The sequence below is a fragment of the Ambystoma mexicanum genome, chromosome 5p (assembly GCF_040938575.1).
Source record: "Ambystoma mexicanum isolate Mex_15411 chromosome 5p, UKY_AmexF1_1, whole genome shotgun sequence".
NCBI classification, from domain to species: Eukaryota; Metazoa; Chordata; class Amphibia; order Caudata; family Ambystomatidae; genus Ambystoma; species Ambystoma mexicanum.
Window position 1 is genome coordinate 1,025,431,865 of NC_090930.1, and position 21,406 is coordinate 1,025,453,270.

At 46.6% G+C, this 21,406-nt stretch overlaps 1 protein-coding gene across 1 annotated transcript in view; it reads left to right on the forward strand.

The window, feature by feature from the left end:
- Positions 1-21,406, forward strand: part of SLC22A23 (solute carrier family 22 member 23) — an 857,723-nt gene that overhangs the window by 533,160 nt on the left and 303,157 nt on the right. The window contains exon 5 of the mRNA XM_069613506.1: positions 12,260-12,387. Coding sequence (XP_069469607.1) covers positions 12,260-12,387 — 128 coding nt within the window. The remainder of the gene's footprint in view (positions 1-12,259; positions 12,388-21,406) is intronic.

Below are 21,406 nucleotides of genomic sequence, written 5' to 3' on the forward strand. Positions count from 1 at the left end.
CCTTCTGGGCACTTCTGCCAAAAACCTCCATAGGTAACAAGTCACTCAAAAAAATGCCCTTAGAGCGGCGCTAAGTATCCCCAATAGAGAGCACCTCTCTCAGGCGAGAAGGAATGCACACTGGCTGTCTGTCAAAGAGCAAATCCTCTTCAAGACCTTGGGCATCACACACCAGTGTCTCCCGCTCGCAGCCCCCAGGTACCTAGCTGAAAACATATTACCCACTCTCTCCTCCAGACCTGCTCGCTCCTAAAATACCAACCTTATCTTGGTCCCTTCATTCAAAAGAGCTAAGGCGGGTGGTGCCAGATTCCTATACCTAGTGTCCAAAAATTTGAATGCCCTGCCCACTACCCTCAGGAATGAAACTTTGTATGCTGTATTCCGCAAAGCGCTGAAGACTTAAACTTTTCAATTAGATTAGTAATACAGTCTAGCTTCATTTCTTAACTCTGTCGTCATTGTAATTGTTTTTTAATTAAATGCTCCTTACTGTTTACACATTGCTTATGTGTGTACTGTCAGCCTAGCAACACGACTTGTTTCACCTGTAACCCTTGAAACATCCTGGCCTGGGTCACCAAGCAATTGTTCATGTACAACTTCATTAGTGTGACTGTAACTGTATGATAGTCTGGCTTGCTCATGTAGCTAAGTAAGTCAAATGTAACAGCGCCACTATGCCCCAGGGCCGTTGTGCGCTTAATAAATACAACTAAACAAAAAATACCCTGTAAATGTTTAGAGAATTACCAAAAAGCCATACCGTCTGCTGCCCTCGCTCAGTGCCCTAAAACATTTTCAGTGTAAGTCGTACTGTAATGTGAATATCAGTAACTCTCTCAATGCTGCGACAGATTCGCGATATCACACATTACAATTTAAGCAAAACTGTATTTCTGTATATGGAGCTTTCGGGGTGTCCAGGTTGGCTCTGGTCTTCCTCTCTATTCTGCTTTGTGCACAGATCAGTTCTCTCTGGACTTTGGGATTTACTTTCCCAGCATGCAGTATGTTCAGCAACCCACCATCTCTCAGTTCACTCTGGTCTCTGCTGCTCACTTTCCCAGTATGCATTGCTTCCATCACTGAACCATGTCTCTGTTCACTTGGGTCTTCGACTCCCTTTATCAGCTGTCAGCGTCACTTAGAAAGGATAGCTCGGTTTGCTATGGATTTAAAAATTCACTTTCATGACTCGCAGAATTGAATACACTACTTTCCAGCACCTTACTAGATCCACCTCGCCCAGGTTCTTCGAATAACTCTTTTCAGCCCCTTTATGCCGCCTTAGTGCTCAAATGTTCTGGGTTCTATCCTTCCCCTTTTGTCTCTTCAGGCCTTTTCTCTGGCCACACCTTGTGTTTGGGTTTGTGGCTCTTTTGTGCAGTTTTCCAGCTGTCCACGTCCGTTTGGGGTGTACTCCACGCAGCAGTATGGTTTCCCACCACATATTAACCTGAACTCCCAGATAGCTTCTGGCCTCCCTGCCACTGGCTTTGCTCTCTGGATTCTTCCTTTGTGTATATTAGCTTGCGCCACATCTAGACAGAATTGTGAATATTTGCTTGCGCCACATTTAGACAGATTTGTGAATATTGGCTTTCGCCACATTTAGACAGAAATGTGAATATTAGCTTGTGCCACACCTAGACATAAATGTGGAGACATTCATATGCCACATCTAGATAGAGTTTCGGAGATTAGCAGTCACCAGATCAGGAAAGTATTGTGAAGATTAGCATGCGTCACATCTAGATAGCGATGCCACTTACCAACCCCACAAAGAATCTCACCCCTTTGCGTACACCTTGCAAACTCTAACCAAACACAACCACTCCTCTAAAGCACACCAAACCGCACACACTTCACTACACTGCAACAACAAAACAAATTACACATAGACGCGCACAACAGAACACGATGGCTACCAACTGAAAAACGCATCCAAGCTCAGCGAACGGTTTTAATCGAACAGAAGCTGCCAACAGCACATTGCAGCTCTCTTTCCTGCTCGGTCCTACTATCGCACCCTACTCCCTTTCCTTTTCAGATCCGCCAGAGCACCAGGGGACCACACCGGTGGTGATAGTGCACGGTACAAATGCCCTTTAACATAACATCCCAATTAGTGGAGTATCTTTACCCATGTCTTCATCTGTCCCATTTTTTTCAGGTTTTCGTTTGAAAAATTAGTAGACCCCTTGGTGGACCTCCCTTTTCTTCACCCTTACTAGCTTGGTTACCCCCCTATTCCCATCCGATTCTTTTTGTTGTTTTGCTTGAAGTGTTTCAAGTAAAAAAAAAATGCACCAACAAAAATGCACCAGTATAAGGTCATGCCTCTAGTCTCCTTGAACTCGGTCATACAGCTCTCTCCTGTGCCCTGCTTCGTTAGTCCTTGAATGTGACGGTGTGGAGATCTGAAAAGTCTGTGTGGTCTCTGCTTGCAGAAGGATCTGGGAATTCTTAGCTTGATTGACACAAGTGATTGTCACTGTCCCCAAATGTAGACACGGGAGGTGGGGGTGTCCCCCCAAATCAGGTTTCAAGGTCTGAATCTTTATCATCAATAAAGGTGCATTGTAAGTTTGCATTCCATCCTTAAGCATACTTTGTGTTTATTTATTTGTACATTTATAGCAGTGCGCAAGCATGGGTGGTGCCTTCCCGCTTATCTTTGACACTTGGGGAAACCTTGCAAAATGGCATTCCATAAATGAACGTATAGAATAAGAAGCACGGTCCCACTCTTGTCCTAGGTGGCCAGAATCCACATGTGTTAAAAAAAAAAACTCTTGGGTTTTGTTGTTTGTATTCTGCCACAGACACATTGACTCGGAGTCCTTATTGAAAAGAAATGAACCGTCCTTATTGCTAAGTAGCAATTAACTACGTTCAATCTGTCAGACAGGGTGTGAGAATCTGTAAGCAAAACATTCCCTACCCAATAGGGTCGGCTACACCTATACTTGAAAGAAAGATAGTACTGACGCTGGAAGGGTCTGGTTGGCAAATCCACAATTTCCCCAAGCTTAGCCAACATTAACCTACAACCTTCAAGTTTTGATATCCAGAACCTCGCATAACAGTAGACCATTGTGCCCATGTCCCCTTCCCTCTTCGTGTTGAATGAACACATGGCATCAACCCTAACCACATTTTATCCCGTATCCTTGTAAAGGCAAATAGAAAAGGTGTGTATTATCTGTTACTGATCCTATTTAGCAATGCCCCAGCCTTTTCTCCGGAGTAGCGATACCCCACGGACCTCCCCCACTAGCCTCGCCACACTCAACACACTCTGTCAAGCACCTAACAATTTGGGAGTAATTCACATTCTTATCTCAGTTATTCCGGAAACACATACTAGGCAGTCTTTCATGTCAGTCCAAACTTTCCATAAAATTCATATCAGCTGAATGGGCCAATCTCACTTCCTCTCTCCTTTCCTCTACATCCCAACTTCTCTTCCTTGGGAATCTCAACATCCACCTGGACTCCCCAGACTACTCTGGGCTTTTCCATGACCTATGCGACTCTTTCCCTTTCCATTCTACCCTCTGTTCTGACTAACTCAGCCGGACACACCTTGCATGTTCTCACCTCTTCAGACATCCTCCTCTCTTCTGCACTGACCACTTTCTTCTTCTTCTCACTTGAAGCTTCCCGTCCCCTTGCAAAGGCCGACCCAGCACTGCCACCTTCCTTCACAGTCATTCGACCTATGAAGCGATTGTCAGTGGCCACCTTTTGTCTCCACTTTCTCTCCCCCACCTACTTCTGCGGCTGCCTCCCATCCTGACGCAGCCCTTTCCAACCTTCAACTTTCCATCTCAAACACTCTGGATATCCTTGCCCCTGTCATGAGGATCCCCTGAAGCCTGCCACCAAGTGCAACTCTTGGTGGTATGACTCCGATCTGGCCGCTCTGAAACGCAAGTGCAGAGTAGCTGAACAGAAGTGGGGAACTTGGTGTGCACCCTCTGGCAAATTGGCCTGCCGCCTGCTCCAAAAGCCATATAGACTCCATCTTCTCTAACAAGAAGGTCCATAGTCGAGCCCACATCTTTGCAGCCTCTAAAAACATGGACAGAATTTTCAAAATCTGCAAGGAGCCTGACAATCCTACTGCCGTATCTACCTCTTCTACACCTACCCATGGCTCTGGTTTCTCATTTCACCACTAAAACTCTGGACATCCTGTCTGTACTCTCCTCCTCTTCTCTCTCTCCCTCTACCTCTCTCAGGCCCTCCTTGGTCTCCTCCTCTCCTCCCTCTCTCCTGTAACACCTGATGATGTTTCCAGACTAGTCCGGTCTATGAAAGTCTCATCCAAACATGACCCCCTGCTACCCTAGAACCATTAAGGACAACATTGGTTCTCTCGCTCCAGCCTTGGCCGATTTCTGTAATCACTTTTTCACCACTGGATCATTCCCATTTTCTCAAGTACTCTCTTGTGCACCCCCTACTAAAAGACTTCTGCCGACCCCTCTATTCCTGCAAACTATCGCCCAATCTCTATTGCTCCTTTGCTCAGCAAACTCGTGGAGAAGTTGGCTATCTCACAGCTAACTCTCCACACTGAATCTGTTGGTTGTCTCCATGACCATCAGTCTGGCTTCAGATCAATCGGAGGCACTGAAACTGCACTCCTGAACACCTGTGAAGATCTGCTCTCTGATTTTCACTCTAGCTCTCCCTCTGTCCTCATTCTCCTCGATCTTTCATCTGTATTCCACACGGTCAACCACAACATCCTGATTACTCGCCTCTGTAAAACGCTGGGCATCATGGATCACGCTCTGGCTGACCTCCTTCCTCCTGGACTGACCTACCCAGGATGAACTTGGGTCCTTTCTCACCACCACCTCTCTCCACATGTGGTGTTCCCCAGGGCTTTATCCTCTCCGCTAGGCTCTTCTCTGGCCCCTTTGGCCCCCCTGATCTCTACCTTTCCCCTCTAACGTTTAGTGTTATGCAGATGACGTGCCGCTCTCTTGCAGGCTAACCGTGGCCCTCCCCTGTCCTCCTCCTTGCTCATCCCTGAATGTCTATCCACTATTCAGGCATGGTGCACCTCTAACAATCTGTCTTAATGCCCTTAAGACTGAGATCCTTCTCATTGGGACCTCTGCTCCCGCTTTTCCTCTCACTCGGGCTGCCCTCCACGGGCCCTCTGCCCTCACCCTCTTGTGAGGCAAAAAACCTTGGGGCCATCTGCAACTCCACTCTCTCCTTCTCTCCACACATCATGGACCTTGCCAAGAAGTCCAATTTCCAGCTGCACCTCCTCAGAGGTATTCTCCCTTTTGAATGGATTGTGTCCTCCCACATATTCCTCATTTTATGATAATATATCTCTCCAGCTTTGCAGTTCTTTTTTGACAGAGGGTGGTGTTTGCAGAGTCGCAGCATCTATGTCCTCGACGGCCTCCGTAGACCGCAGACGTCCTCCTCTGCATAAATAGCGCATGCAGTGCCCATTGGCTTCACTTCTGTTTTTCAGAGCTTACGCTTCGAGTAATTACGGTGCGCTTCAGTTTTTCGTGAGAAAAATGTCTTTTTCTTTTACTCCTTAGACACCAAAGTCGGGGTTTAAAAAATGCCACGGATCGAAAATTTCCTCACCACGTCTGCCTGTGTTGTCTGGGCTCCTGGCACAATAACGACGACTATGGGTCCTGTCAGGCCACGCCAGAGAACGCTTTCAGGGAGGTTGGAGGTAAACTGGCGGTGGGGAGGTTAGCATCGAAGTCGTCTTCGAAGCGGGAGAAAGTCTGGTGAGTCCAGAGACTCTTACCGGCATGAAAAAGTCAGAGAGGTCCCGATGGAGTAGTCGATCGTGGCAATCTTCGTCTACTTCCTCCAAGACGATGAAGAAGAGACACTATAGGTCTCCTTCAACTTCAAGTTCCTCCACAGAGGTAATCGGATGCCCGACGAAGTCCAATTCCCCAGCAAAGTATGATGCATTTCATACTGAGATGTGAATTTTCGAGAATGCAGCCTCGACCCGCTCAAAAGAAACGCACAAGAGCCATGCCCCAGTCGCTCCAGTGGACGACAAAGGGAAGTCGAATGCTACAACTTCAAAGACGTGCTCAAAGTTCTTGACCCGATGAGAAGTCGTCAAGAGTGTGGACAAGTCGAGAGCCGAGTCCTATTTCAGTTCCGACAAAAAAGCACAAAACCGGAGCCATTTTCAAAACCGTCTTCGACAGCTACTTCGACTTTGTTGAAGCCTTTCATCATGCAAGGCAAGGTTTATAGACCTTTCCCTCAGAAATACTATTTTAAATCTGTGTGGAATTTATGAAGAAGATCAGCCCTCTGATGAGAGTTCCCCTCCATTTGGTTGGCAGTTTGGCACCCCCAATGTGCCAGAAGAACTCATTTCTGAGGAATCAAGAATGAGAGATTTGTACGACAATCTCCAGTCGGCTAGTGGTTTGGATACCTTGCATAAACTGGAATTTGGCAGGCCTGACCCCTCTGAGAATGCGGATTCATCCTACAGAAGGCTCATGAGTAAAGTCACTGAGTGTATGGGGTGGAGTAGACCTTCTCCATCATACGAACAAGATGATATGACTGACATCTTGGACCAGGGTGCGCAAAAAGACCCCATTTTACCATTCCACATGGCTCTGCAGATAAAAGTCACAGACAAAAGTCACTGCTAATTGGGAGACTGCGGAAGCTGGGCCTGCAGTTAACAAAAACTTTGCAAAGAAGTACAGGCCTTCCAACAGTGACCCAGAATACCTGACCAAGCATCCCACTCCTGAAAGCTTGCTAGTTCAGACAGCCACATCAACCAGACAATCTGCTTATCCTTCCATCCCCCTTGACAGGAATAACAAGAGGATAGATGCCTGGGCACGTAAAGTTTTCACTGCAGGCATGTAAAATTTTCACTGCAGGCAGTATGGCATTAAAATCTACTAATGTGACTTGCGCTGTATCTAGATTCATGTTTACCCTGTGGGACTGTGTTGCCATGGTGGCTGATCACATTCCAGAAGGCCAAGAAAGGGACGGCTTCCTGGCGATCATGAAAGATGGTAAAGAGGCAATGGGAGAGTGTCTCCAGTCAGGTTTGGATACTGCTGCTGACAGCATTTGCAGATCCATGACTGCTAACATGGTATTATGCAGATTTGCGTGATTATGGAAGTCGAGGTTTGCACCAGACATGTAGGCTAGACTGCTCAACATGCCCTTTGATGGCTCCAGGTTGTCTGGCTGCACGGTGGATTAGAGTTTGGAGAAGCTGCAGACCTCAAAGGCGGCGGATAAGTCCCTTAGCGCCACCATTAAACAACCTCAACAACTCTATTCAGGCTCATCTTCCTGGAGGGGTAAGTCCTTCCGTTTCTATTCCTCAATTGGAAGAGGAAGAGGAAGAGGAAGAGGACATGCCGGACAAAGGGGCCAAAGAAGATTCCCTCATGGTGGATGAGGGGGCCAAAGAAGATTCCCTCATGGTGGACGAGGTCAGCCCCAGCAGCAGCAACCTTGCCTTCAGCCACTGCTACAGCCGCCTCTAAGCCACTCTGACGTCTTGACCCACAAGACCCTGGTCTGGGGCAGAATTTCTCAGTATCTGAAGGAATGGCAGGGCATTACTTCAGATGCATGGGCACTGGAAATGGTAGCCCAAGGTTACTGCCTTCCCTTTCAAAAAAGACCTCAGGATCATCCACCGGGATACAACTCTGTCAAAACTCTGGATCCGCTCCTTGTGCAGGAAATTGTAATCCTGCTAGAGAAAGGTGCAATAGAACATGTACCTGTAGCGGGAAGGAACATGGGTTGGTAGTCCCCTTATTTTCTGATTCCCAAGAAGGACAGAGGATTAAGACCCATCTTGGTCTTAAGAAACGTGAACAAGTTCCTCAGGAAGGACACGTTGAAGATGGTTACCCTTTCTCAGATCCTTCAGGCTCTCCAACTCGAGGACTGGTTGGTGTCTTTGGACCTTCAGGCTGCTTACTTTAATGTGCCAATCCATCTCAACACAGAAAGTACCTGAGGTTCGCAGTTGGCGGTTCTCACCATCAGTTTCGAGTTCTGCCATTCAGGCTGACCTCCGCCCCAAGGGTTTTCACCAATTTGATAGCGGTAGTGGCAGCGAGTCTCAGAGGGGAGGAGGGTTCATGTCTACCCCTACCTGGATGATTGGCTGATCAGGGCTCATTCACCCGAACAAGCCCAGGAAGATCTCAGTATTACCTGCCACTCCCCCACAGACTGGGCTTCTCCCTCAATTACAAAAAGTCCCATATGATATCATCCCAAATACTCCAATTCATTGGAGGAATCGTGGATACTTCCTCAGGAAAAGTCTCGCCACCCGAGGTGAGAGCTCAACACATTGTGCAGATGGTAACCCAATTCCAGAACGCTCAGCATCTTCCAGCATTCGATTGTCTGAGGTTGCTCGGTCTCATGGCACCCTGTATTTTCCTGGTGCAAGAGGCTCGCTTGAGAATGAGATCCCTTCAATGGGTTCTCAGGACACAGTTGCCCCAATTCTTAGGCAAGATGTCGGACCAACTGCAAATTCCAAGCAGAGTTGCTCAGGACCTTCTGTGGTGGACTTGCAAAAACAACATCCTCAAGGGAGAATATTTTTGGCAACCATGGCCGGAGATAACGGTAGTGACGGACCTCTCACTCACTGGGTGGGGAGCCCACACCAATGATCTGACAGTCGGCAGTCGTTGGTCTCCATCGGAGTCCAACCTACACTTCAACGTTCTGGAGCTGAGTTTGATCAGACTAGCGCTGAAGGCCTTTCTGCCCTCTGTACAGGGAAAGAATGTCCTGATAACGGCGGACAACATAGTGGCCATGTACTACCTCAACAATAGAGGAGGTGTAGGGCCACTACCACTGTGCAGAGAGGCAAGGCAGCTCTGGTTCTGGGCAATTCAAGAAGGAGTCTCTCTGTCTGCAGTTCACCTAGCCGGAGCGAAGAACACAGCAGCGGACACTTTGAGCAGGCAGAGCAGAATCTCCCACGAGTGGGAACTAGCTCAGGAAATCCTTCAAGAGATCTTCACCTTTTGGGGAACCCTTCAAGTGAATTTGTTCACGACCGGTGTCAACCGGAAGTGCGAACAGTACTGCTCCAGGGAATTTCTGCCAAGAGGAGCTCTAGGAGATGCAGTCGTAGTGGACTGGGAGTTTCCACTCCCATTTGCGTTTCCTTCAGTCCCCATCATTCCTCATGTGATCGTGAGGTTGAGAAAATTTGGGCAACACATGATCCTAATTGCCCCAGATTGGGCCATGAGGACATGGTGTCCGGGCCTTCTGGACATGTCCATCTTCCCTCCAATACGTCTTCCACAAAGAAAGGATCTTCTCTCACAAGAGGAAGATCGAGTTCTCCACCCAGAGGTAAAGACACTCAGCCTTCAGGCATGGTTTCTGAAAGGCTGAGATACAAGGATTGGGACCTCCCAGGTGTCGTAAAGGAGATTTTGCTTTCGGCCAGAAGGCCAGCATCTAAATCTTTGTACCATTTGCCATTGGAATGAGTTCAGCAATTGGTGCAAAGATAAGAATGTAGATCCATTTCAATGTGACACACCCATGGTGCTCTCTTTTCTATTACACTTAGCCCATCTGGAGCTCCAGATTGGAACCATTAAGGGTTACCTAGAAGAGGATTTGTATTTTAATATGCTGTTGATTGTACAATTTTTGAAGGCACTTACTAATGTATACCCTCCAGTTCCATTCAATGTACCCGTTTAGGACCTAAATCTTGTATTAAAGTTCTTGACATGTATCCCTTTTGAGCCTTTACATTCATGCCCTTTAAGGTTATTGATATCGCAATAACATCAGCCTGCAGGGTAAGCGAGTTACAGGCTCTTTCTTGCAATCCTCCTCATACCACTTTCTATAAAGATAAAGTAATTCTCAGGGTAAAACCTTCTTTTTTACTGAAGGTAGTCTCCGACTTCCATTTATCACAGAAAATAACCTTGCCAACATTCTATCCACCTACTCATTCAGGTAAAGAAGAGGAGGGACTTCATAGACTAGACCCAAAAAGGGATCCAAGTTTTTATATTTCAAGAATGGCTAAATTCCGCGAGGTTGATTACCTTTTTATCGGATATACTGGTCTCAAATTAGGCCTTGCAGTCACCAAACAATATCCAGATGGATTATCCTGGCCATTGGCGAATGCTATAGATTAGCGGGTAAGGACCCGTCTGAGGGCTCAAGGGCTCATTGCACAAGGGGCATGGCAACCACTGCGGCTCTTCAAAGGGGTTTCCCAATAAATATTTGCTCAGCGGCTACTTAGTCTAGATATCCATACACGTGTTAAAGATTACTGTCTGGATTCTTCCTCCAGTCAGGGAGGACTTTTTGCAAAAGCCGTCCTCCATTCGGTCCATGATTGAGTCTAAATTAATTGATACTCCCACCTCCAAATAGTTACTGCTTTGGGAACCTAAATGAGGAATACGTGGGAGGACACAATCCAATCGAAGAACAAGTTACTTACCCCTGGTAATGTTCTTTCGATTGGATGTTCCTCCCACAGATTCCTCATCGCCTCTCCCAGCCTACCCCGCCGTATAATTTACGTGTTATTGCGCTCTACGCTTTCTGAAAACCTACGATCTTGGGTACGCCTGGTAATTCCTCTGCGAGGGGGGAATAGAAAAACAGAACTGTAGCCAACGGGCGCTGCATGCGCTATTTATGCTGATGATGATGTCGGCGGTCGACAGAGGCCCTCAAAGGACATCAACACTGCGGCTCTGCATACAGCGCCCTCTGTCAAAAATATTTCAGAAGCAGCGGAGCTGGAGAGATACATTATCATAAAATGAGGAATACGTGGGAGGAACCTCCAATCGAAAGAACATTAACAGGGCAAAGTAACTTGTTCTTACTCACCTTCCCCCACAGAAGCTCACTGTCTCCAGATTCCTGGGTCCCTCCACTGGCTCCTGGTGGCTGCAAGGATCAGGTTTAAGACTGTCTGCATCATCCACAAGGCTTTCTGGGGCCGTGGCCCTCACTACCTTCAACTCTCTCTTCCCAAGTACCTTCCTCCTCGAGCTCTGCTCGTCTACTTCTAATTCTCAGCGGGCAAGTCACTTCTCCAAGCAGAGAATGGGGGGTAGATCCCTCTCCTCTGCAGGTGCCTCCCTCTGGAATGGCCTCCCTGCCTCTCTGCTTTAAGCCGGACCGCCTTAAGTTCCGGAAGCTCCTCAAGACCTTTCTTTTCTCCTCTTCTTTCTTGCTGCCTCTCCCCTTCTAACCTACCCTTGCTCCTGCTCTGTCGGCTGACTGGCAGCTCAGTGTCCTCTGAGCCTTACAGGACACTAGGCCCCCCTGACCAGTTCCCCTGCACTTGCCGCCTGGCTCACCTTGCACGGCCGCCTGGCTTACCTTGACTACTGGGCTGGGATTGCCCCCTGTAGTCCCAGCCTTCCCTGCACTTAACTCGGGGCCCTGCTGCTCTGGGTGCACTTCTTCCTGTACCCTCCCCCCCCTGCACTCCTTGTTGCACACTTGCACAATCTAAATGACACAAGGGCTAGTAAGATTGTTTTTGTCTTGTCCTCCCTTTGTTCCCCCTCCCTTGCCTTGTTGTGCCTTGAAACACTTGTGGGTAGGTGTATAATAAATAACAAATCAAGCATTCAATATCAACCTTCCATACCACTCCTATCAACCCTCTGGGCCTTCCCCTGGGTTAAGGAGTGAATCACTTCACCAGCTGGAGGGCCACATGGCTTTGCAGTGCTTTTGCATTGTTAGGCCTTGCCTGCGCCCCTTTTATAGGAAGGGTTTACCGTTGTAAGTTTGTATAACACCATTTGTTTGATTGGGACTTTCACCCAGAAATCACAATCCTAGAAGTCCACTACTTCTTGAGGTGCAAGTTTGCATTCAACCTTTACTCGGAGAACCTATTTGCGACTTGATATAGTTTAAAATGAGAAACCAGAGTCATCTATTCTTTACACTGCTTGGGAAAAGTATTCATGTGTCAGTAGTTTCATTGATTATTTCTTTGAATTGCCCTATGCTTCATCACTGTTAATTGGGATCCGCCGGTGGCACTAACCGAGTTTCCCCTTTGTTGAATCCACCCTTTCAGTGCTTTAATGGTGCAGTCCAGTGTGCCCGCGTTTGTATACTGCACACCGATGTTGGTACAAGTATCTATCTTCTTTGGCTCTTATCGCCCTCTTTTCTTTCTCTGAAGCATATTCCCGGAGTCCCCTCGGTGGCTTATGGCGACGCAGCAGTACGAGGCAGCTAAGAAGGTACTTCTACGCTTTGCGCACAAGAATAAGGTGGATCTTGGAACCGACACTAAAGGAGTGATGACCGGTGAGTGACTGCACATTAGGATTAGGAGGAAGGCTCTTGTGGACAAACGCCACCAAACTACTTGTTTGCTGTTGATTTTGGAAAGTCTCCTGGCGAGTAGCAGTTTTTTTTTTTTTAAGGTGGTCCCAAGCCCTTTGACCACCAAGTCTTGTGTACTATGGAGACCGTTCAGGTGAGGGAGTAGAAGTTAGATCTTATTTGTGGCTTTTGGGTTACTCGTTTGGATTATGAAGTGCCATTCACTCTACTTCCCGTTGCTACCTATTCTATTTGAAACAGCCCTCTGTTGAAAACCAAATTCCACAATGAATACCGAGCATGGTAGTCTTCCCTAGTCCCCCCTCTGCACCCCAGTAAACTGATTATGCATGGTCTTGACAACGATGGCAACAAACCTCAGTGTGCTCTATCTATAGACATCTGCGAAATTTGCTCTGTGTCAGAGATGGCAAAGAAACCCAAGGAACCTTGCAGACAGGCCAAGGCTTTCTTAATGACAAATATTGCAAAACGTATGGACTGTTCTTTGTAGCAATGATGGGAGACAGGCAATGGGTTTGATACAATGCATCGGCTGGCAAAGGTTTTTTTTGGAAGTGGTGCTAGGGTTATTCCTCTCTCTCGTAACCCCAGGTTAGCACTACTGATCAGTAACCCCTTCTGTGTAACCTCTGGGTTTTATCCTGAGGCGGTTTCCCTGAATTCAGTCACACTGACTACCTCAGGGACTTCCTCGCTGTCCCTACTTTAGCTCCACTCAGTGTTCTGCAGGGAGTTTGGGATAGTGTTTGTGCTTGCTCTGTTGGATCCCCCTAAGCCCAGTCATGCTCACTCTCACCTTGCTCTTCTACTCTGCGTCTTCCTCCTATCTCGGCTCTCCCCACCAACCTTCTGTCCCTCTGTTTCACTCTGCCTCCTCCCTTTCATATGAACTCTACTACCACCACTCCTTTTTCTCTACCACTCCTCTTCCTCTACTACTACTCCTCTCGCCAAACTACTTCACTCCCACGACTACTTCCCTACCTATTACCACTACTTTACTTCCACCACTATTCTCCTTTCACTACTACCCGCCTTTCACCACTTCTACACTCTTCTCCTCTACTACCTCCTCTCTACTACTCCCCTCTTGCCCCCCTTTTGCTCCCCTCTTGCCCCTCTCTAATACTTCCCTCTTCCCCACATTCCTGCCCCACCTGTGTCCCATCTTTTCCCACCTTCCTGCCTCTCCAAAGTTCTCCTCCCCGCACCCTTTCTGCCTCTCCTGCATCCCCTCTCTCCCCCCCCCCCCACTTCACACATCCCCTTCCCACCTCTCTGGCTTCACTGCCTCCAAACTCCTACACTGCTCTTCCCCTGCCTGTGTAATTGGTTTTGGGATTGCTTGGACAATAAGGGTGTTGGGCAGTTAGATGTATTAAATGATTTCTCCGCTAGTGAACTGGGTATTTAAGAAGCCAGTCTGTGCCAATATTGGCATTCACACTTCTGCACATACACAGAGGGACGTGTGCGTAGAGCTTACTGTTTAGTGCCGGCAGGACTGGCATCCCTGCCACGCCCCACCAATGGATTGCTGCAGCTATGTTGCTCCTCCCTGGCCACTGACTAAGGTCTGGGAACTCCCCTTTATTGGGCTCCATATGCAGATGCTGCTGGTCCGCAGGGACCATGCCAGTGGCGTTTGTTCTCACCTATCAATTTGGGATTGTAAAAGCGCTAGTAGCATTGGTGATTTCACCATGGCGGTCCCTTGCTCTCGGTCCCTGGCTACATGGGGGAGACCAGGGGATCCTCCCCATATTACCACCGGGCCCTTCTTAACATAGACAGTGGTTGGGTCCAGTTCCCTGAGTCGCCTCCAAATATGCTGCAAGGGCAAGGCAGGGGGCACTGTCAAAGATTCTGTAAATATAGCTTGCTTTGAAATGTCCTCTTAAATATAGCCCGCTGCAATACTTGCTCCTAGGTACCGCCCACTGTTATTTGTTCTAGGGATAGCCCTGTGTGTTTTGTATGTGGAACAGACAGGCCAGGAAATCCCACGTCAAATAACCGATAAGTCAAGGTAATTGTCAAAGTCCTGTTTTACTGACAATCGCCATAAAAATGGACAGCAGTAAACACCAAATGTCTCTACGCTCTCAAAGATTTTCATATCAATCAGCTTATAATAAAAAAAAAGTCATAATGGGTGTTGCATTTGCAAAAGCCTAGGGGAAGGTGGGATTGGTTATGGGAATTTGTCTAAATATAGAACCTATACTGGTCAGTGTTTTCATTGGATGTAGAACTTTGGTGCCCCCACCTCGGACCACCCCTAGAATAATAAGGTAAGAAATACATCATCGTGATAATAATTAATTGGCTCCTGCATCAGTTGCAAGACAGCATTATCGGGGAGCAATGATTGGTTGGTACTGGCTTCACCAATCTTGGACATTTGACAGGTCATCCGCACATGATCAAAATATAGAGGTAGACGGAGAGACAACAAGGAGCTGCTTCTTTCCATTGAGACTCCATCCCTGATTTCCTGGGCCACAAGCCAGGGCTTCTAACTTTGAACTTGGCCTTGTCTGGCGTTTTCGTGCTGAGAACGTTTAGGGAGTTGAAGCAGGTGCATCTCTGTGTTTGGCGCTAATGAATAGACACTGTCTTCTTATTGTTTATCACTTGTGAGGAGGTTATGTTTTGAATTTTTCTTGTCAGTTTTTACCATGAATTTAGCTCTTATTATTATGAGTGTTATTACTTTCTTCAGCCTCTAGAGACTTGGCTGAGCTGCTCCTCATGCAATTTTAAGCTTTTAATTAACCGGCACATGGCATTCGAAGGTTGTTTATTCTTTTACTAAATCTAAGTAAAATATGTCTTGAGCTTGGGAATTGTTCTCTTCTGTTATACTTTATGGCAGCCGACCCTCCCTTCACTGCAGTAACCTTGGAAGGGGGCCGCGTTCCCCCTTCTGGTCTGTGTTTCAGCTAGTTCAGCAACCCGAATTTCTCTGCAGATTAGAGGTGTCCTTGGATTCTCCATTCACTCTAGTGTAGCAGTGCCGTCTATTTTCTCCATAACGGTCGCTCATTCCTGTGACACATCTACGTTTAAGCAAACTATGTATTATTATGCGTCTTGCGTTTTCAGCGTTTACGTTGATTGTTTGTTTCTAGTGTCTATTGAATGCAGGTTAAATTCTTCATTTCTAAATGCGAGTTTGAACTTGTCAGTGTATCTTCATGGTGAGCACATATCTGCTTTGTGCCTCATGCATGTCAGTGTGGCAGTGAGGTCCCAGGCTCTTGTCATCTTTAGTTACAGCATGTTCATGTCTTCTTGAGCTTGCAAATGTATCTCTTATTTGATGGTTTCAGGATAAGGTCGGTAGGGTTGCCTTACTGAGTACCATCTTTCATATTTGCGATATTTAGTTGTGGAGTTGGCTGATGCCATGAATGATGTACTCTGGCGGATGCCATGAATGATGTACTCCTCTCATTTCTATTGTATGGAGGCAGCGGGGGGCAGACACAATGAATGACGTATTCATCTGCCTCTCAACAGTTTTGCTACCTGCTGCTCAAACTTGGATACCTGCTCCTTGACACAACTGCACCTTACAGCACTTTCCTGCTGTCACTTTGCCTTGGATTGTTGCCTTGATCATCCAACATGATTCACCTCCACTTCAGGATGTTGTTGCTATTCTATTTTACATGCTGTATTGATGCCCAAGATGGTTGCAGCCTACTTACATCTGCACCCAGTGCCTCCACAGCCGTTTATCATTTGTAAACCAATATATGCCTCATGAGATAGTACTCCATTATATCCTCTGCCTAAGAGAAAACGTGCGTTATGCTACCCCCGTATTACATGTATGGCTGAACTGCACCCCAAGATCCCCTGCAACTGTCTACTTACACTTAGATTGATATTTGCGGTACACAGATACTGCATTACTTCAACCGTTAAATCCGGACTATGCTTCATGACATCAAGCTTCTGCTTTATTTCATACCTGGAATACACTGCACAAAATCCTGTCCCAGGACACCTTTGAGATATTTGCATAGATGTGGACTTTGCCTAGGACCAGACTGTTACAGCCCTCTCACACTGCATAATCTCTACTGCTGCTCTTAAATCTTCTTCTTATCTAAACCATGAGATATTAGCTGCTGTTCTATACCAGCCACATGCGTGCACATTCCGATAACCCTGGATCTGTTATTTTTGCTTGTTGAAATTGACCTGTGAAATCGACTGTGATCTACAGCACTCCTAGCAGGACTACCCCAATTAAACATTTTGAGTGTGCTCCGGTGTATAACTGAACAGCATAACGCCATCTTGGACAAGCAGTCAGCCTCTAAATCTTGCCCAGGAACCGCAGCTTGGAATGGCTGACTCGCCCATCTCTGGAAACAAACCCATTGGGATTACGTGGCACACTGAATACTCTAACTCATGTAACAAAGTGACCTTCCAGTCATAGTCACATAGACCTGGATATCCTCATGTCCTCAAAGCGATTTGTAACACTTGAAACCATAGCCCAGGCCAAATCACCGAGCAAGTTTCAAAAGCACAACGTTCAAGAACATGGTCTCCCAAATTACCCTTTTTTATCAGGAAAAAACAGATACGGATCTGGTAGAGTAAAGTCTGGATTTGAAAGGAGGAAGACCATGGGGAAACCCCAAGTTGGTCTCCAAACTGAGGAAGAATCCTGAATAGAACATAAGAAGGCCCAGTGATCAAGGGATAGAAGTCGAGGATTTATTTTTTAAGTTGAAGTCTAGGCCACCCATTGCATCAGCCAAATACAAGTGCAGATGGCATGCAATTTTATTAATCACGCCAATAATCAAAAAAAACTTTTCCCAATTAAACATGAACTCGGATGCCCTCAGTGTAGCCTCAGGAAATGCTCCATCGCAGAAGTTCTGCTGTCAATTGCATCGCTCTGCACAAATTCAACTTGGATGCAAAAATGTGTCAATTGCAAAAATGTGTGGAAGATCGCAAATGCCTTAACCCCATGCAGCCTGGCTTTTTGGCTTGCTACTAGGATTGAGCCAGTGTTTTACTTTGTTTTAGACAATTTGACTCCATATTGACAGTGGAAAACCTACCGCCCTTCTCATTACACAGCATGCGCCGCCTTTGTTATGGTGAACCATTCTACACTCCTTCAAAGGCTAAATTCACTGGTCTTGCATTACAATGGATCAGCTCCTTTCTGAATGACTAGTGCCCTGCGATCTCTCACCCCCTTACATCAGTTGTATCCTGCGACCTCCAAGGTTCCCAAGAAACCGTGCTTTCCCACACTGTTCTATGTTTACAACCTCCCACTGATGAGTAGGATCAGGAACTTTACAATTGTGCTGACATTGAAGTAGATTCTGAAACTATCTGATGATGGCATTGGTCCAACTGAAAAACTGACTCCTTGCCCTCAACTCTTACTGCAAAGCAGCCTGACTAAATTCATCAAAATCAGAACTCTTTATTGTATAAGAGTAGCAAAAACCTGAAATCCCTCATGCTGGTCATAAAGAACTTGGTCCTTGCTGAACTTTGGAAGTATCATGAAGTAGACACAGAAAACTGAATACGATTTTGGATTAAAACTTGTATTAACTAAAAGGAGGAGGTTGGAAAAAGGCCTAACTTGCCCTATGCTAAGGTGGGATTTCCCAAGCTGAATAAAACTAATGATTGTCTGCGTCAGGAAGTCCAAAGCAAATGTCTGTATACTTGCCCTCACATCAAATTGTTTACAATGTGTAGGGATGTCAGCACCAAATAAGAAGTGTTCAAATAAAGAGCTTTGTCCAGCTCCTGGAAGGAAAGAGGGTTTCCCTTCCTCAAGGTTGAAACAGTTCACTCTACAACAGCGGGGTTTCCTTCCCCGAGCTTTCAGGTCTGTCAATGTACTAAAACAACACAATTCCTTAGGATATTCAATGTTCCAAACTAATACGGTTCCTTGGGACACTTCCCAACTCTTTGCATCTGGTTACTTTTCACCAGTTTAGAAAGTTCAGTTCTCAGTTTCACTTCACTCGGGTTTTCCTTTATTCAATTACCAAGTGGCTTTTCCATAGGTGGGTGTATTCGGTCCTGGTGTAGTTGTTGGACCACACGGTCCACCCATTACAGGTCACGCAACTGAAACACCTTATTTGTATCTGCTTCATAAGTATTTTTCCACCATCTCTGCTTCACAACAAGGCTTGACTTGTTCTCATTCCAAGTGCCCTTGAAGCTTTATTGTTCCTCCTTTTATCACCATTCAATTGTTAAAAAGTTTTCACTTGCAATAACCAACACAGGCTTCCCAGTACCCTCTCCTGCTAGGAACCTCAGCTTAAAGTTATTTTGCACCAGTTATCATAAGCTTCCCAATACACTCTACTGCTAGGAAAGGTATTCACTGTTTCATGCCTTCTGCTCAAAACCTCTGATGCCCTTTTATCAGGTTTCTCTTGCAAATAGGTTTTCTGCTGTCAACCATTCATGTCTTTCAGTAATGCATATTAAGGTCTGTTTGACTCTTGGCAATGTCCACTTGGCTCTTGGCAATGCCAGTTTGACTCTTAGCAGTTTTTGTTAGACTCTTAGTAATGCTTGTGTGATGGGGCGGCCCACCACAAAGAACCACACTGACCCCTAAAGTAAATTTCAAGGGTATTTATTAAACTTAATCAGAATGACTGACTGGTTTCTTTTCATCTTCGGGTTACTCGGGGGCCTAATGTGCTGGGAACTTTGGCACTAGGGCCAGCCCTTTCCTCTCTCAACTTCCTGGGCCTGAGTCCCACCTCCCAATCCCAGACGTCCCTACTGGGCTGTTGGTCACTACCAATCGATATCCCCTATCTGTTCTAACTAGGAGTATAGGTGTTTTCACTAAGAGGCTGGCTATCTGTCTCCCTTGGGAAATTCTAACTTTCCCTCTCCCATCGTTGGTTAGCCTCTCCGGGAATGGTGCCTCTTTCACCCAGCGTCACGCTCACACCTTTTACAGCCTCTCCCTCCTGACCCTATACTATACTGAACCTTCTAACTGTTCTCTTCCTACCACATCACTCCTTCCAGTCTCACACTGCGCCTTTCCACATTCATCCTTCGATCTTACTTCCTTTTCCCACTCCTGTTCTTACTACCACTTATCTACAACTATTGGTGCCTAGAAACACTTGTAAAGGCGTGTTATAAATATCATATCATATATCATAACATACTCCTCTACCTCTGTCTCTCTATTTCTCTGCCTCCTACTGTTCCTCTAATACTAACTCCTGTTTTCCCACTCACTGCTGTTCCTCCTGCTACTAACACAACTACTGTTCCCACTCTGCTACTACCACTACCTCTTTCTACTATCTTCCCAGTTACTCAAGGATGTGGTGCATGCACCCTCTCTCACTATTAGACACCCTGGGATATGGTGCCATCATAATCTCCACTACTAACTCCCACTCCCTACTAAGGTCCTGCACTGGCTACTCCCTGCACCTACCAACTCACCGCGCCTGCTATACCTCTACTGTGTACACTCCTCTCTCTCTCATAAAGACACTCTACAGACCTCCTCCTTAACTATAGCCTCCGCACTCCAGTTGCACTCGTCTCCTCGGGTCTTTTGGATGTCCTCCTCCGCCGCTGGTCCTCACCCAACTGCAGCGCACGCCAAACAACTCCTAAGCTCTTATATATCCCTCCCCCTCTCTAGATTAGCCACTTACCCTATCAATGGCTTACCTTGCATCCAAGGGGCGTGACAGGGGGGTGCTTGAGAGGTTACATAAGGCCTTTAAGCCCTGCCCCCTTTTCTACACGGCTTTGCTCTATTAGGGAGTTTCTCTTGGTGAGCAGAGTCTTCTTCTTTTCTGGTATGTGGTTTTTCTTGCGAGGATCTTATGCAGCGCGACACCAGGACCTGCCATGTTACTGTCCTGGCAGATAAGGCTATGGTGGGAGGAAACCTCTCTACACATTCTCTGGCACCCACGTTTGTTGGGGCCAGCCTCCCTCACACCCCTGACAGTGCTAGATCAATGGCCCTGTCGCATTGGTCACAATCCTTCACTTAAGCTTATTTGTTTACCTTTGTTTATTAGCATTACAATTAATTTATTTCAGTAGTACCCAATAATATCTGCTTGTTTCTTGGTAATGCTTACTTATGCAAAACAATATCCACATGACTCTTGACAATGCGTGTTTGTCTTTTGAAAAATGTTCATCTCAAACCTTCACTTATGCTTGCTAATTTTTCTCTATTTGCTTTGCTTTTCATATCAGTTCATAACCAATTTACTGGTTTTATTACAGTTCTTTTGTTCGTTGTTGCACGTGTTCTGTATCTTCATCAAATTGATTTATTTCAAGAAATTAGCACAGTTAGTTTCTTTTATCCGCTTGTCACATATGGTAATTAACCCATTGAAACCCATATTGCTATGGCCCGGGACTCCCAGCGCTCCTGGGCAGACTCTCACTAGTGTTGCTTGGCATGTCAGACGTTGGGTGTGAAGCTGTAGCACTTGTCATGTCTCTTGGAAGCGTTCTCATTCCTGCTGGTCTTCCTGCGGCTTCGTGGACAGCTTTAGTCTCGCCCACCGGTCTGTCCGATGCACCTCTCTGTCGCCGTAATCCTGCCAACTCCTTCTCTGCTGCGGTTCGTTCAGCAGTGCTTCTCCAGCTCTCACCCGGCCTTTGCAGTTGCTTCTCTGGTTCAGAGGGAAGCTCCAGCTTTCCTCTGCAGAGCTTTCTCCTGCCGGTCTGCATTTCACCTGGCTTCCTGCTCCGGCTTCTCTGGACCTCTCTGGCTTTAGCTCCCACACGACTGTTCTATCGTTCAGGTCCCTCTTCTGCTTCCAGCCCTGTCCTTTAAATATCCTGCCAGCTTGATTTGACATTTGGCAACTAGACTGCAGAGTGAGTTCTGCAGTCTGTTGTCAGTCTTTGTTGCATCTTCCTCGTCCCAGTACCAAAGTGT